At 51.1% G+C, this 16,138-nt stretch overlaps 3 protein-coding genes across 3 annotated transcripts; 2 read left to right on the top strand and 1 right to left on the bottom strand.

Annotated features, from left to right (window-relative positions):
* Positions 1 to 948: 948 nt before the first annotated feature.
* PG998_010589 (uncharacterized protein) lies at positions 949 to 5,167 on the bottom strand (the record flags this gene model as incomplete). The annotated part of the gene is made up of 5 exons (XM_066877405.1): positions 949 to 1,356; positions 1,478 to 3,837; positions 4,013 to 4,579; positions 4,707 to 4,927; positions 4,977 to 5,167. The coding sequence occupies 5 exons, from the start codon at positions 5,165 to 5,167 to the stop codon at positions 949 to 951; spliced, it is 3,747 nt and encodes a 1,248-aa protein (XP_066726459.1).
* A 3,325-nt stretch (positions 5,168 to 8,492) lies between these two features.
* Positions 8,493 to 10,603, top strand: PG998_010588 (uncharacterized protein; the record flags this gene model as incomplete). The annotated part of the gene is made up of 2 exons (XM_066877404.1): positions 8,493 to 8,894; positions 8,930 to 10,603. 2 exons carry the CDS (start codon positions 8,493 to 8,495, stop codon positions 10,601 to 10,603), a joined length of 2,076 nt encoding a protein of 691 aa, XP_066726458.1.
* Positions 10,604 to 15,819: 5,216 nt separating this feature from the next.
* On the top strand, positions 15,820 to 16,126 carry PG998_010587 (uncharacterized protein; the record flags this gene model as incomplete). Its single annotated transcript, XM_066877403.1, has 2 exons — positions 15,820 to 15,910; positions 16,002 to 16,126. The coding sequence occupies 2 exons, from the start codon at positions 15,820 to 15,822 to the stop codon at positions 16,124 to 16,126; spliced, it is 216 nt and encodes a 71-aa protein (XP_066726457.1).
* Positions 16,127 to 16,138: the final 12 nt, after the last annotated feature.

The raw sequence follows: 16,138 nt of genomic DNA, 5'->3' as shown, positions 1-16,138 counted from the left end.
TGGAACCGATACGCTTTACTTGGCCGCCAAGTCAGCACTCTGGCTGGTGATGACTGGTGGTGATGATACATAGACACATGCGCATATGCATGCATGCAACGTTTCCCCCCTTTCCCCCGCCGTTCCACCTGATCATCATTCCAGTTAAGCCCCTGTACAAACACAAACACCATGGTATTGACGACTTGTGAACTACGCCACGCTGCTCGTGTGACGATGCTGCATGTCTTTGATGAGTTGTGGGAATTTAAATATATATCTTGCAGTCGTGACCGAGACCTGACACAGTGGCAGTGAACTTGTTAGACGCAACCGTACTGGTTCTAATTCCACGTATGCAGCAAGGTTTCAGGCTGGAGAAAGAAAAGTGCAAAATGCCAAAGGGAGGGGGCGATACGTAGGCGTAATAGGTGTGTAATGCGCATGCTCTCCCTCAAACGACCGATGGCCGTTCTTTGCATTGCATGCAGATCGTGGGGGCTGCCCTCAAGCCCCAAGCCTAAAACCTACCCCTTCCTCATCTCGAGTATGCAATCCAGGTTAGGAAAGTCCTGCCCGTTGACTTGGTGTTAAGCAAGACAGATGAAAGTGCATATGTGCAGTCTCAAACCCCCAATCTGCCGGGCGCCGTCCGATTTGATTAGCGACCCCCCGGTTCGCGGGGTGGCGATGCTTCTTATCGAGATGACAAACAGCTCATCACATCACCAACCGACTGACTTGCTATTGGTAAACAGCGGAACACGTCAGCTGCAGTTAACAGCGTGCCGAGATGAGTGGGATCACGGGGTTTAAGGAGATAGATGAAATTCACTATTTGATGGGTCCTCTCCGTCGACTCGGGAGAACACGGATGAAATGCCTTGATATTGAACCAAAGAGAAAAAAAAGAAGAAAAAGAACACGGATGAAAGAAAGTCTGGGAGACCGTTGATATCCGACGTCTTCTCAATCTTGTGGAAAGACCATCAAGTCCCAAATGTCCTCTTCGCTTTCAAGTTCTGCAACTCTCTGGGTACCGAAGCCCATCCAGTCATGGAATGACATTGTAGTAGGATCTTCAACGGCGAAGCCGCCGTCTTCAGAAGCCTCCCCGATTACTTGCCCAGTAGTGGCCGATCCCCATTCTGGACCGACAAGCATACGATCCTTCCATCCCTCGTTGCCTGCGTCATTTTGAGTGATTACTGCTGTTCTGGCTTGGCCTCCCATAGACATGTCCAGCTCATCAAAAGCTTGCAAATTTCCGTCTTCGAGATGATTTGCTGCGTGACTCACAGGATATCGATTTAAGTCTTCAAAAGTACTCTGTGGTTCAGAGCCAGTTCGTCGCCCAGGTCGAGGAGAGTCCGCATCCTGGTTTTTATGGCAACATTCCGGCGCGTCCAGCCCTTCATCCACGCTTTCATTTTCGCCACCACAACTTCTGCCGCAACAACAGTCACCGAAGTGTAGCCATTGCTTGTCAATGTCCGACTGAGTGAATGGGATCAGGGGGCTCCTGAGTTAGCGCCTCCTCGTCCTCCTTCGTCCATCCGTTTTGATCCGCCATGTATGAAATTAGAGCTCGGTGTTTCGATTGTCGTGCAAAACCAGTGGCTCGGACGTATTGAAGTTTTCCTTCGCCATCACTGAAATGGCCTTTCTGGAGCAAAAGTGCAACAACATCGAGCCTACCCAAAGCCGCAGCCCCCTCTAACGCTGTCACTCCCTCGTCCCTAGCCGCTACAGCATTGACATTGGCACCTTTTTCTTCGATGAGCCATCTTACAAGACCAATGTCAGCCTTCATGGCGGCCAACTGCAGCGCTGTTGCGCCACGGACACCAGCAGGCGGTTCGTTCACATCTGCTCCAGAGTCAATCAGAAGCTCTATGCATTCCCAATGGCCCCTTTCCGCAGCAAATTGAAGTGCTGTTCGATTGGGGAGACTGTCGGAAACAAAAGTGTAATATTTTCCCAAGACGTTAGGGCAATTACCCCATCGTGGGCGGCCATTGACATTAACGCCGCATCCCAATAGAAATCGTACCATGTCGGGATCACCTTTCATCGCCGCGTGCTGAAGACCAGTGTTCGACCACCGGTAACGCTGCCGTGGATCAAATCCATGAGCCATCAGCGATTTCAGTTCATTGATTGAGCATCCGCTCTCAATGGCCATCAAGCCGACGGCGGTAGTCACTCTGATGCCAAAATCAAGCATCCTGTGGAAAACCCGCTCTCGGTCTGGTAATTTGTATTCGTAGAATTTACTTCCACTCTGTCTGCGCTCCGTGTGGAAGATGTAGATGAGTGGGCTGTACAAGGGGGAAGGACATATCCCATCCAGCATTGGTGGTTGCATCAGCAGCATCTCGACAACGCTGAACGCACCAGCAATTGGTTGTAATGCAGCACTCATTAGCTTCCATACGGCCTCTTCTTCTAGGTGCCAGGCGATTAATTCAAGCTTTCTCCGTTTTAATAGCTCGTGGATCATTGGCAGAAGCAGTGCCACATTGTTCTTGTCCAGATCCTTTGAGAGCCTGAGTAAGACTTGGGAGCTATAGGCTCTGGGATAGTGTTTGAGGACACATTCCAAGGATATGAAGTCTGCTTCGGGCTCCAACCCATAATATGTAGCCAACGCATCGAGCCTTGCGTTTTGATGTTGGAGAGACCCACACTGATACTGTTGATCCCAATTGTTCAATGACATGCCGTAGTCGTCTCCCTCGCACCCATGAACGGAATTGAAGGCTTTCTTGAGTTTGCAGAGCCAATCAGAGATGGCCAAGGCGTCCGCCGTGTCCGCTGGTATGGGGGCTGATGTTGTAATACCTGCATCTATCAAAATATTGGCGACCTCTAGGTGCCCTTGAGCGATGGCAATGTCTAGTACTGTCATATCTGAACTGTTTCTCGAGTCGATTTCTGCGCCTTTCGAGATCAAATGTGATATTATCTCGGCTATGTCGGCGTATATGTCATCATCGGTTTCTTGGGATGAAATGAGGCTCTCGGAGAGGAGCAAGAGTTCGTGGCCCTCTACGGGAGCTCCCGAGTCGAGGAGGAGGCGGACGCAGTAATACGATCTTGTCCAGATTGCCCAACTCAGTGGAGACCTAGCGTCTTCAGGGTCTCCTCCATTAACAAAGTCATCCTGGTCGTATCCCCCATCACGACAATCCCAGTCGATCAACCAGGTTCCATCGACGTAGAAGCGTACAGATACATGACTGCTAGCTCCGTTTTCTAGCAAAGCCTCCAATACTTCGGCATAGCCCAGGAATGATGCAATGTGCAGTGCTGTTGGCCGGGGTTCTCGCTCAGCCTGATGTGTTGGTTTTGGTTCATAGTTTACTGACGCACCGAGGGACATGAGTGTCTCGATCCGTCCGAGCTTTTCCTTAAGTCCCCAACTTTCGATGATCACGGCACCCAGAGGGAACGTTCCATCTAAGGTGTGACAGTTGAAGTCGGCTCCCTTTTCTCGAAGCCTGCTAAGCAATGCGGGGCCGCCGCTTACTGCTGCTTCAACCAAACCCTCCACAGACATTAAAGTGTCAAACGGACATCCTGCCAAAGGAAACGCTTTGGCATACAGACTGTCCAGATAATCCAGCAGGCGCTCTTGTCTTTCGAGTGAACTGTCCCAAGAAGGAAGATATGATAGTGTAACAAAGTCCAGATCGCGAAGATACTCCTGGCCGTGAGTTTGGATGCTGTGGGTCACAAAGAAGCTGGCAACATCTAACGCGATATGCCGAATCGCCGTTTCCAATGGTGTTTCGTGCCGACTGCAGCAAGATTCATCCGGAGAGGCTCCGTGGGATAGCAGTACTTTTGCAGTTCCTGCGACATTAAGGCTAGATACGACTGCTGGGTGGTTGGACACGAGTCGATTTTTTGCAACAAAACCGATCCCAAGACAAGCTCGAAGTAACAACAGTCAAAGGTTTGTGAAAAATTAAAGATGATGAATATATCCATGATGCATCAAAACGGTAGAGGGCGTTGGCATCCATACCAAGATCCAGGATCCAAGAAACAATCCTGGTTCGGCAGCGGCACAGAGCTGCAGACCAGACTTCTTCCAGGATCGAGGCAACAGTCGGTTCTGCCAGTAACGGACCTCTCGATCCGACAAGACCTGACTGGGTGATCAGATCTAGCAGAAGCTCATCTCTGCGGTCAGTGCACTCCACTCTCTTCCAAGTAATTTTGTTAGAGATTTGATAGAGGCCACAAACGAGGAGCTCAGGTGCAGCACTGTCGAAATCCTTGTTGAGTTGTTGGCTTCGCAGTAGATGTTCGCCTGGTACTGTCTCAGGCATGATACGGCAGAGGAACTTGGATAGCTTGGCAGGGTCTGATACCCCCCTAGGAAACGACAGACCCAGATAACTAGCTTCCTGTAGCAGTGTAGCGTTGTACTTCAAGTTGGACAGTTCGTTCGTGGCCAATCCCGACTTCGCGTGGCGAAAACGACGGACCATCAACCCAAGAATATCGATCGGAGCTTCGGAGAGGTTCTTCATGAAACGCAACCAAGGTAAGTCGGATGGCCACTCAAAGGTATCCTGAGATGCGGTGTCTGTGGGAGTTGGCGAGCACACCGACACCATTAGTGCCGCAGGTAGGGGAGGGGGCTTTCTGCGGAAGGATAATCGTGAGTAAAGAGATTATAGGATCTCAGTTTATAAAAGGACATTAGCGCTTACTTTCTCTCAACCTCTCCGGAAGTGGACCTTTCGAGTATAGATCCGCCACTCGTTGAGTTTTATCGGCAGACCATCGAACGCCTGCCACAATGACAGTGCTCGCCTTGCCTTGCATTTGGCGCTTATGGACCCGATAGCCCACATTCTTGTTCAGTTCCTCGGGGTTTTTTCGAGAGAATCCCCAGTTCTTCAGATGTGACGTGTATTCTCGGGCACTAGGACTGTCTATTAGTGTTGTCGCATTTTCGCGACTTGCGCGAAGAGGCTTACGGAGCACTGAAGCCAAACTGGACCTTCATCCTCTTGGGCAATTCTTTCTGCGGTACTTTCTCATGGTACAAAAGATTCCATATTCGGGTTTTCTGCTTCTCCCAGCTCCAATAAGCTGTGTCGTGGGACGGTTCGATGGTGGTAAGCGTGAGGTTGGGAGGGTCTGGTTGGTTTGAGGTGGATGACGACATTGCAGAATGGGGCTCCCCAACCGTCTGAGGCATCTGGATGATGGATGTACACAGTGCCCTAGGTTCGGTCGTATTTATGATGGTAATGATGATGAAGTTCAAGTCGTTGCTTGGGTAGACCGTTAAATGCAAGGACGAAGAATGATCAAACACAGATCGCTCGATGGACTTCAGCAGCCGGGCTACCTTTTGTAGATTTGTTTCGGCAGGCTGAACACGGATCCTAAGGCATTGCTATCTGCTTCTCAGACTGGGCGCAGTGGAGGTTTCTGCCTTCTTGGCGTAATCAGCAGTGCTGGGAGCTGCATATTCCACTAGCCACATGCCTAGAATCAACCAATGACCACGCATGGCCGGTGTCGTCGGTCAATCGAAGCCGACTCTCGGCGCATGCCCAAAGAAGATGATATGTACTTGCTACCGTAGGTACCGGCAACCAAGTAACATCCTTTTGCAGTAAGTCCCATGTGGTATAGACTGAGTTCATCCCAAAAATATAAAGCTGTTTATATCAAATCTCTGATTCCTTTCGATCAATACTTTCGGCTGCGAAATAACAGGGAATCTCACAGACTTCATGATTGATGACAAGCCTCGAGACAAATAGAATACGTACAGAATACGTGAAGACTAGGTACCTTGTACACAAACCAGGAAATCTCCAGATGTCAGATACTATTGGCCGTCTCCAGATGGTCAAATCCGATTTTCACTATCATTCATTGGCTGCTTCCAGATGGTCGAAATGTATTTTATCATTCTCTATTGGCAGGCTCCAGATGGTAAAAATGCATTTTATCATTCTTTATTGGCCGGCTCCAGATGGTCGAAATCCATTTCATCGTTCTTCATTGGTTGGCTCCAGATGGTCAACACGCTTCCTAGTGGGATGCTCTGCAACGAAAGCCAACACCTGGCTCTCGGTGTTGCCTTATTCTATTGACGAGCTCAGCCCGGGTTGGAGATATATATCAGACTTCCCACATTATGGTGTTCAGTGAGAGAAATGCAAGCCAACACACCCCTTTCACACCACACTGAGTCCATCCAGTCAGCGCCGCCTGCCACAATCCACGCAACGCAACTATTATCAACATGCCCCTGCCACCCCAAGCCATCATTGCCATCATTGGCCTCTTCTTAGCCATCCCTCCTGCCTTCGACGTCCTTTGGAGGTTGGCGCCGTGGACAAGGACTCGGACCTCACCACCATCTTCCAACACGAACTTGTTGTATGGTCAACCTACTGAGGGCAGGAGAACGCCCCGAGACGTGGCTCTAGCCATGGAGGAAGGTCGCTTACGCACGTGATGCTGGTAGGTCACTCTGACATAGTTGCAACCATGCCTGTTATGTTCCGGACACAAGTGCCCTTCTTACTGACCATTGTCTTTGTAGACATGCTCTTACATGCTTGATTCCACAGCGTTATACCCATAAACCATGTCCTCACGAATTACACTGCCGCCTGTAAACCAGCTTAAAGAAGATGCGCACGGGGAGTTGGTGACTAATAGCATAAGTCGAAGAAGAGGAAACTGAGTATACCAACATCTGCATGACAAATCTGAAGGAAGTAAAGTGTTATGGATAACGCGAAGCTTAGCAGACTAGACTATAGATCATTTTCATTATAGCTGGTACATTATTCCACTTAACTTTATGCATGCCGCGACTCCTTGTTCGTGAAGACTAGAAGGGAAGAAGCATTACTTTTCAACTCTACTGCTAAGGATAAACCAGCTCGCCAACAGTGCCTGTGCACTAATCAGTACTAGTCGGTATTAAATTCCGCTGCATATGGTTATACTTCAATGGAATCCAATGGGCAAATACCTTGAAACATCAAAAGAGCGCGAACTTTGCCACCGCTCACACGAGCCAACGCGTCAATTCTTTCCATTCCCAGCTTGAGCGAGTCTCCCCTTTACCTCAAGCCCAAACTCGGTCTCAGAGCGTGTTCCGCAGCTTCGCCTCCCACTCCACGAAAGACAGAAGCAATGCCAACGCCGGAAAAGCGATGCCGATGAGAAACCCTTGCTCGGGCCCGGGTGAAGACCTCGATGATATGACCCCGCGCCAGCTTGGAAAACGACATGAAGAAGTCGCGCGGCCGCTCGAGTAAGCGCTACCGTTCTGTGTAATCTGCGTTGGGTCTGTGAGTGAGTATGTCGTTAGTCGCACGGTTTTGAGTTTACCCCTTTTCTGGTCTGTCAAACTACTAACAACTTTGTTACTATCTTACTTCCACTTGCCAATACTTCATATAGAGCTTTAGCACATTGATTCACTGACCGGACCCCTGTAACCTAGCGGCAATATCAGTGGAATATCCTTAGAGGCAAGTGGGTTCAGCTCCCTCTGCGGTCACTTGTTCAATCTCTTTTCTGGGCCTCCTTTTCGTTTTTTCCTTTTTCCTCCCGTAATTTTATAATTTATGTATGCTGATGGTATGATTTCGACAGACAGATCGTGAATATTTAGCAAAGGGATATCTCATCAGCTCAGATTCTTCTCCGTGATAATGTGCGAAACCCATGTCGAAGCTGAGGGCAGTGGTTCATTTAAGGTGTCTTCGTCATCTAAGCGTAGCATATGTCAAAGTAGTCAAAGTCAAGTCAACCAGTGAGCACTCGTTGGGGCTCGAATAAGCCTGTCAGTAGTACACCCGTGTAGAAGTTTCTCTCATGACTGGATGAGCAGGAGAAGCCGTGAATAGTTACTGGCTACTCCACTTCTCACTTTGCTAGAGAGAGTGGTTTCTGAGGCAGACATAACTCGTGACAACAACATTATTGTTTCTTATGGTTCTTTCATTTTTTGATTCCATATACAGCTGAATAACACTAGCATCGTCATGAGTGTCCACCATGGCAGTGAGTATCTTGTGCGACAGCCAACACCCCAGCCATTTATTGCCAAGTCGTCACTGTCTCGCTTCACTTGAAGGTTATCAATGACAAAGGGGTAAATTCATCGTCCCAGACCGCGGCCACGGCGGTATCTTCTTCGTTTCGAGTACTGGGAAGGGCAAGAATATCCATGAATCCGAACACCGCAAGGGCAAAGGAAGCCGTGTTCTCATTTTGTGACATGGAAAGTGGATAGGAGGACGACATACCTCCCGGGGTTAGCCCCCCTTCCAAATCAGGAATGGCGCAGCCGCGTAAACGATCTTTAATGCCAGATCTCATCTGAGCCGCTGGTTGGACCTTCTTCAGTGATTCGACCGGTTTCCTTCTGTGATACAGCAGCGGCATCGGCGGGCCTATCAGGATCAATACCTCACCCCTACAATTCAAAGACAGGAAACGGACCGGGCACGATGACAGGCGTTAACCTGAGCCCCTTGTGTGCTCTGTGCCGGCAGTTCACGACGCAACTTCTCCGATTCGACTTCGGCCCGCAGGACGAATATCCGGCCGGATGGGTCAAAAAGAGTGAACGGCAGAATGGAGCCTTCCGCGGATGGGGAGCCGGGTTCAACCACCGCGCCTCGTTCGCGGCGCTGCAGGGGTCGGCCACCTCATGTACCCTTTGCGACCTGCTGCTCCGAGACTTCGCCGGCCCAGACGACGTGACAGCCGGCTCCTTGCAGCTGTTCCCGTTTACCGAGCTGGGGAGCAACTGCAGCACGGGCACATTCACGGCCGTGTTCACTGAGGATCCGCAACCAATGGAGATCTGGACACCGCAGCCGCACACCTTCATGTTCGCCTGCGGCGGCGTGCCCTGGCGGGACCCCCCTAAACGCCAAAAAAGGCCATGAGGGCCGTGGCGCGAGACGGCGTGAGGGCTTTGCCGTCAGACGGCATCAGGGCCGTGGCATCTAACGGGTGGGACCCCAGCGTCTTTGAAACCATCCGTACGTGGATGGCCGCGTGCGATGAAGGCCACCCCAGGTGCGCGCACCAGCATCGCCTTCCCCTCCCCACGCGTCTCATCGCCGTCGGGAGCGACGATGTGCTGCCCCACCTGGTGCTCACGAAGGACCTGGACCCGGCGTCTACGGACTACGCAACGCTCAGCCACTGCTGGGGCGGATTCATCGCGAACAGACTCACGCTGGCGACGCTCGACGAAAAGCGTCGGGGCATGCATCTCGACACCTTGGCGCGCAACTTCCGCGACACCATCCTGATCGCGCGCCAGCTCGGTATGGAGTATGTGTGGATCGACGCCCTCTGCATCGTGCAGGACTCGCCCGAGGACTGGGCCGCCGAGGCGGGCCAGATGGTGAACGTCTACGCTGGATCACGGCTGGTTATTACCGGCCTCGAATCTCCGTCCAGCGAAGCCGGACTGCTTCACCAGAACCGCGTCCCCGAGGTTGTCTTATTGGACGGCCTTGTCGTGCAAAAGCGGCCGCCCCTGCTCGATGAACTGCTGGAAAGCTGCGCGCTCAGTCGTCGCGGGTGGTGCCTACAAGAGCATCTGATGGCGCGGCGCGTGCTCCACATCGGCCGGTCTGAGGTCCATTGGGAGTGCTTACGCCGGTGGGAGCACGAAACGGGCTGGGCGAGCGGCGCCCCTGAAACAGGACAGGACGGCCCTGGGACCAGTATCTATGACCATTCCCCAAGGTCCGAAAAGGACATGCACTTGCGACGCGTGCTCGCCGAGGATCTGGATAACGGGGGCGGCTGGAAGGGATGGTATGCCATTGTGGAGGAGTTCAGCGCACGCGCGCTCACGTACCAGAGCGACGTGTTTCCCGCCGTAGCCGGCGTCGCCAACATACTCTCGCGGCTGGTCGGCGGCGGTGAAGCTTCGCCCACCGCCCACTACACCGCCGGATTGTGGCACGCCGACCTGCCGGACGGGCTGCTATGGGGCGCCCGCCAAGTGATGGAGCGCATGCGCAAAGCGCCGGGCTTCAATAAGTGCGAGGCCCTCGAGCGGCCCGAGACGGCGCGCGCACCGAGCTGGAGCTGGGCCTCGGTCCTGGGCCCTGTCCACTTCAACTACAACCACAACCCGAGCTCGCGGCCCGACCAGGCGTGCGTGGTGCTGGGCGTCGACGGCCCGGGGGTCGGATCCCTGATACCAGCCTCGATAGCGGGTGCCACGGTGCGAATCCGTGGCTTTGTCGCTCGCTGCCAATATATACCACCGCCTAGCTGGGAGTCCTCGGAGTACCCCGACCCTGGGTATAACGTCGGATCGCTCAAACTGGACGGTGAAGATCAATGGGCTTCGGACTGCGTTATGGACTTTGACCGGCATCAGCAAAGAAGCTGTCACGCGCTGCTCGTACGCTGGACGTCTACACCGAATACTACTGAGACCGCTTCGCTGCTCATTTTAGAAGCGGTCGATGACCCCGGTGAATCGGGCGTTTTTCGGAGGATCGGCGTCTGTCAGGCGAGGATAGGCGATAATGCTTTGGCTAAAATACTCACGGGATTCGACGAAAGAGATATACGAATTATATAACCACGCTCCCCTTTACGCGTTGCAGTCGCTATTCGTCACAAAAGGGGTTAGTTTAGAAAGGGGACGGTTCGTCGTTAAGGTAGTAGCTTATCATTATAGCGACATAAAGCCTCTTTCTCGCATTTACAAGCCGATAGTATACCTCTAGAAGCTCCCGGTTCCCTTCCTTAGTCAGTGAGCCCATGACTGTTGATATGACAGGGTCGGCTCGCTTCGCCGAAACTCGAGCCCCGACCAACGCGTACAATTATGGATAGCAAAGCTAACCACTGGGTGTGCTATGGTAATAAAGACTAGAACTCGTAATTAACCATGGTCTCAGAGCTAGGAAGGCGACTATAGGCTTACGACGCATGGTGATCGATCCATCATGTATTAAGGATAGTGCCCAACGCGTCTTCCTCAGAGAGTACTACTCCACATGAGCGTATCCTCAGAGCTGAACTCATGATGACCTAGATAATGGCTGACGGGTGAATGACAACTGCATATACTTAGATTCCTGTGTGGTAAATGGAATATTCTTCCCAGGTAGCTCAGGCCTACAGACCGTTACAATAAATAACTCACGATTGAAACATGTTACCTGGGCGTGTTTAGTTTACTTACCGCCCTACAACCTTTAAGAATACAAATATATATATTGGCTCTTCGACAGGAATCAACCGGAAGAACATGTCTATTATGCCTACGAAGAATCCAATGCCCTTTTGAGTGATGATGAGCTTCTGCCCACGACTAACAACAGACTGCAACAGGATTATACGAGTAGGATTTCTTCAACTTCAACGGTACATTGTGTCATATCCTGTTTCTGGCTTCTTAATATTGTGGCTGTTTGTCTTGTTACTCCACTGCAACATTCCAATGTGGCGGCTTGTTGCCCTCTGGGTGTTGCAACCGTACGAATTTCATAGCCCTAATCCCCTACCTCGGTCCTTATCAGAGTTTGACACCAACAGGCTCTCAGCTGATTTCCGTAATCTAGTGAACAAAACCCATGAGCGAGTTAGACATCGCGGTTACATTGTCACCTTCAATGCCATCCACCAACTGTAATGCTTAGACGGCCTCCGAAAGCTTGCGCGGCTAGCCTTTACAATCATCTGGACAGACGCAGACGCAATAACTCAGGTTTCGAGGATTTCCACAAACACGTCGGTGCGTTCTTTTCGGACTTGTGTACCCTGACTAAAGACGAGCCCGACCAAGGATTAACAAGAGAGAAGGTTGCGAGAAACAGATCACTGCATCGAGTTTCAGACGGCACTTTATGTGCTAGTCTCACCTCTCCCTGCTAAATTATCTTTCTGATGTGGATCAGGACAAACTCTTATCCAACGGATCGAGGGTGCAGAGGCATGGAGACTTCACAGCCGTTTGGGAATGGGCTGTAGGATGTCTGTGGCAGGCTCATTCTATATAGATGTGACTCTACCTCCAAGTGTAGGAAACCTCAATCAAACTGTATATAGCTTTGATAGGCATTATGCAGACTAGGTTTTATATCAACGGCCATCCTTTTATTAACAGGTATGTCTCAAATTTGGGCTGCTTATACATGAAGAAGACACCCGCATCTCACGCCGTTAGCGTTACCATCTAGCGAATCAGAAAATTGGCCCTGACGAGTTGAAGCCAAATCTAGGTGCCTCGCTTAGGCAGTAATTGGCTGCACTATTGGGTTTTTTACTTACAAGCCTGAAAATGACAAATCAAACTGAATTTCTAGCAAAGACACTGGAGAGGAATGTCAATCTAGCTCAAACCTCATTAAAATTACACCGTAACCACCGCGATATGAATATCAGGAATGATGATTTTCCTACGCCACTCACCGAAAGCATCAGCACGGCCACCAGCGCGTCGGATATTGAAGGCTGGGAGATTCCCCGGGCCTCGTGCTAGGCCGACGGGTCGACACTGGCACCCATTCCGACAAATACGAAGTCCGCCATCAATCCGGCAGCGTTGTGCCGTTCCTCGACGCCCGTGTCTTTGACTTAACCCCTGAACCCATCAAAGTCCGGAAGCACCGCCTCCGGTGCATTAAGCGCCTCGAGCCCCGCAGAGTGCTCGACGACACACGTGGGAATCTCCATGTTGTGGTCTTCGTGAGAGACATTGCCACGGAAGACGGTCAGATACCCAGAGACGTGCAGGATTGGCTTGACTCCTATGCGACACACGTATATGCTCGGCAACAAGAAACTCTATCGAGACAAGCTCAGACGGCTTCATCCTCAATTGACATTGCACCTTCATGGCCTGATTCTGAAGTTTCACTGCACCGGGGGCCGAGTCAGCAAGAAGCCCATGGATCATTCATGGACGAGGCTGTGATGGTATTAAATTATATGCTATCTCAGTTGATAAACGCTTCCGTACGCCTGTTTCGTCCTGTGGCTCTTATCGGAGTCGCATACTTGGGGTTTTTCGGCGTCGGAGTTATTGGCTGGCTCCTGATGTCGCAGTGGTGAAGAGCGACGACTATTGGTAGCTCAAGTTAGATAGGGATCTTGTCACGTATGGCATCATAAGATAGCTATATGGATTTATAAAACACTATGACTAGTGAAGGACAATCTGGAAAAGTTCAAATCAAAAACTCCACGCAAGATCCGGTAAACCCAAAGGTGCTCATGCTTCGGCCACACAACCCCATGAAGAGTGTTGGACCAATAGCAGCCAAGGAGGGAAAACACCCTCTTTCTAGTCTTGGTCTTTTTCGTCTATCCTTGTCTTCAAACCAGGATAACCTAGCAGAAACGAAGGATGCGAAAGAGCAAAAGTATCTGAAAGAAAATTCCATGAGAGCACAGTGGCACAGGCTGTGAGTCCGGATCCAATGAGTAGGATGGACTGGTTGTACTTAACCCTGGCCTCCCGGTTACTTCGGCTCCAGCATGGTTCCATTGGGTCGGCGAGGCCTTGCGTCAGCCGTAAGGCTTCCACGAAGTCAAACTGGCAACAACCAGTTTTCCAGACACCAATGGAGGGTTTGAGTGTCACACACAAGGATACTTCAAGTCGTCGGGCTTTCCTGGTTTCAACCAAATGACCCCAACATATCAGGTCATCCACTCTGCGCAAACTCGGCAGACCAAAGGGTTATCCTTGTCTAGAGAACATTGACGTTTTCCCTTACCCGAAGATAAGGACGCGCAGATAGCCTCGTAGACTTCAGTCAGCGCCGGAGAGCTATTGGGCATGTCGAAGCAGCCACAAATAGCTCATTGACTGGCGCTGGGTATCTGAGGAAGATCCCCTACCTGTCTCACTCGGTTGAGAGTCAATAATCAATGGTCGCTTTCATCGCCTGTGCAGAGATGGCTGTAGCATTGCTCAGCTCCCGCGCTCAGTCCATCTTAAGTCTTTTCCGGGGCCTCCCCCTTTTTTCTTCTCGCCTCCCGAGTCGATGTGCATCGATCCACATGAATCGAGGTGCAGTTCATGTCTTTCTAGGCTCTCAGTAACGTGGCCACAAATGCACACATATCCCTGCCCGACAACACGCACACAATTCTTTTTTCGAATGTGCATGATATGCTTGTCTTTCCTGAGTTTGACTCCACAGCAGCAAATGCACTTCAGCCGAAGGTGTATATCCTCAAAGTGACGTTTGAAGTCCCTTTCCATCTTGCATGTTCCATGGCCGTTGGTCCCACAGAACCAATGGGCACCAGGTCCCACAGGACGGTGATTGCTCAAGAAATGCTCGAGGAGCAACTCGGGGCGCTCGGGAGGCTGGTCACAGAGGTCGCATTTGGTATCGGGCTGCTGGGGACTTGGGGAAGATAATGGTGTCGAAGAAGCTGATGCAGGTGTCTTGTTATCGTTTAGGTCTGGAGGCGGATAGGGAGGAGACGTTCTTTGTTCGTCCGAGGACGAAGAGTCGGTCGGGAAAAACTGTTCAGGTGAAATGGCTGCGGAATCCGGTAATTCTTCAGCTCTCAATGGCTCGTGATCAGGATTTTGGATAGCAGACGAGGAATGACTGTTCGCAGCTGACGCAGGGCGGGATGTCCTCGACCAAGCGCACAAGTCTGCGTACGGGCTCAATACCTCATCATATCCGTCGTCCGGCACGGGCGCATTGTGGAATAAACCTAATTGGAGGTACCATTCGAAATCACGCAGGTAGCCAGACTCATATGGCTCTATGTGGTGATCATTGGGGACACTTGAGATTGTGCAAGTGCCGAGATAATTCCCGGCACAAGCTGCTCGCTAAGTGTCCTTGGATGGGAAAGAATGGCGTACCGCCGCGCGATACGGGTGAAATACGAATGAAGTAGAGACTTTGGAGAAGTGCAAAATAGTAAGTCTTTCGTCGCAGAGCAAGGCCCGGTCGACGAACGACTGCCGCAACTACGACGAGCAAGCTTGATGAAGCTTGGAGAGAAAGAAAGAGGAGGAGGGAGGAGGGATCTCGCTCTTCAGTCGCCGAGAAAAGAAATGCCATAGGTCAGGCTGTGCGTGTCACTGGGCGTTTTTGCGAGTTGGTCCCCTGTCAAGGGCGCGATTTCTCATTGGCTGTCCTGTCAGCAGCAGCGCTGGCGAGAATGCACTTTGTGCGTGTTGTTGGCAGGTGGATAATCAAGTCCTGAGGGCCATTCCCATGATTGGCCGCTTCATGCATAATAACAGTTGTTGACGTTCTGCACGTACATGGCCCTCCTGGCCAAAGAGAATTTTGGCCCTGAAAAGATCACCAGGCCTTTGGGACTTAATTATGCAGGTATCATGAACACATTCATTAACAAGCGAACTTCAACATGCACCATCGAAGGGCCGATTTCTTGATTGACTCGCTCACGAAGCTACCGAGAGCATGCTGGTAAATACCGGCCCCCTTGTTCGAGACCTTTGTCCATTGAGAAAATTGGCCCCTTTCCAAGTGGGTATACTATCGATGTCGAGAGGGAACCGTGAAACCATGTGCACACTGCTCACTGTAGAAGATGCCAGTATGAGGCATACTGGACCGGTAGACGTGGTATCCTGAGAGGTTTACATAAAGCTCAAGCGGGAACCAGAGAAAATGGTTCAATTTGAAACTATCCAGACTCAAAGTGCTGTGAAGGTGAACTTGACCAGGGCTCTGCCATCCTCAAATAATCCCTATTCACTCCGTCAAATAGGCTGTATCCTCAGTATCTTCAATCTTCTTCGATAGCTGAGACGCCGTCTCAAAAGCTATTATCATACTCAAGATGGGCCAAGATTCGAACGATAAGCTCTTCATGGGCGACCAGTCCCACTCCAAAGACAAGCCTTCAAAGGCACGCAAGAAGAAGCAGCAGGGTAAGCAATTATATCTCAACATGTTTCCTTAGTATACCATAGCGATGAAACGAGAACTGGTGAGAAGCTAACGGCCTTATTCCCGGAGCAGGGGCTTCAATGTCACGGTGGCTATCGGAATCGAAGCAGGAGGAGCCATGGAATGCCCTCCATCTCAAGAAGGACTCGGGCACACAGGACCAGGGTGCAAAGGGCAATGCCGTCAAAAAGGGTTGAGGTCCATTGGGT

This window comes from Apiospora kogelbergensis (assembly GCF_038363985.1).
Source record: "Apiospora kogelbergensis strain CBS 113332 chromosome Unknown utg000007l_segment0_segment0, whole genome shotgun sequence".
NCBI lineage: Eukaryota > Fungi > Ascomycota > Sordariomycetes > Amphisphaeriales > Apiosporaceae > Apiospora > Apiospora kogelbergensis.
Note: the sequence above shows the minus strand (reverse complement) of the source record. Positions and strands in the feature narration are given on the sequence as shown.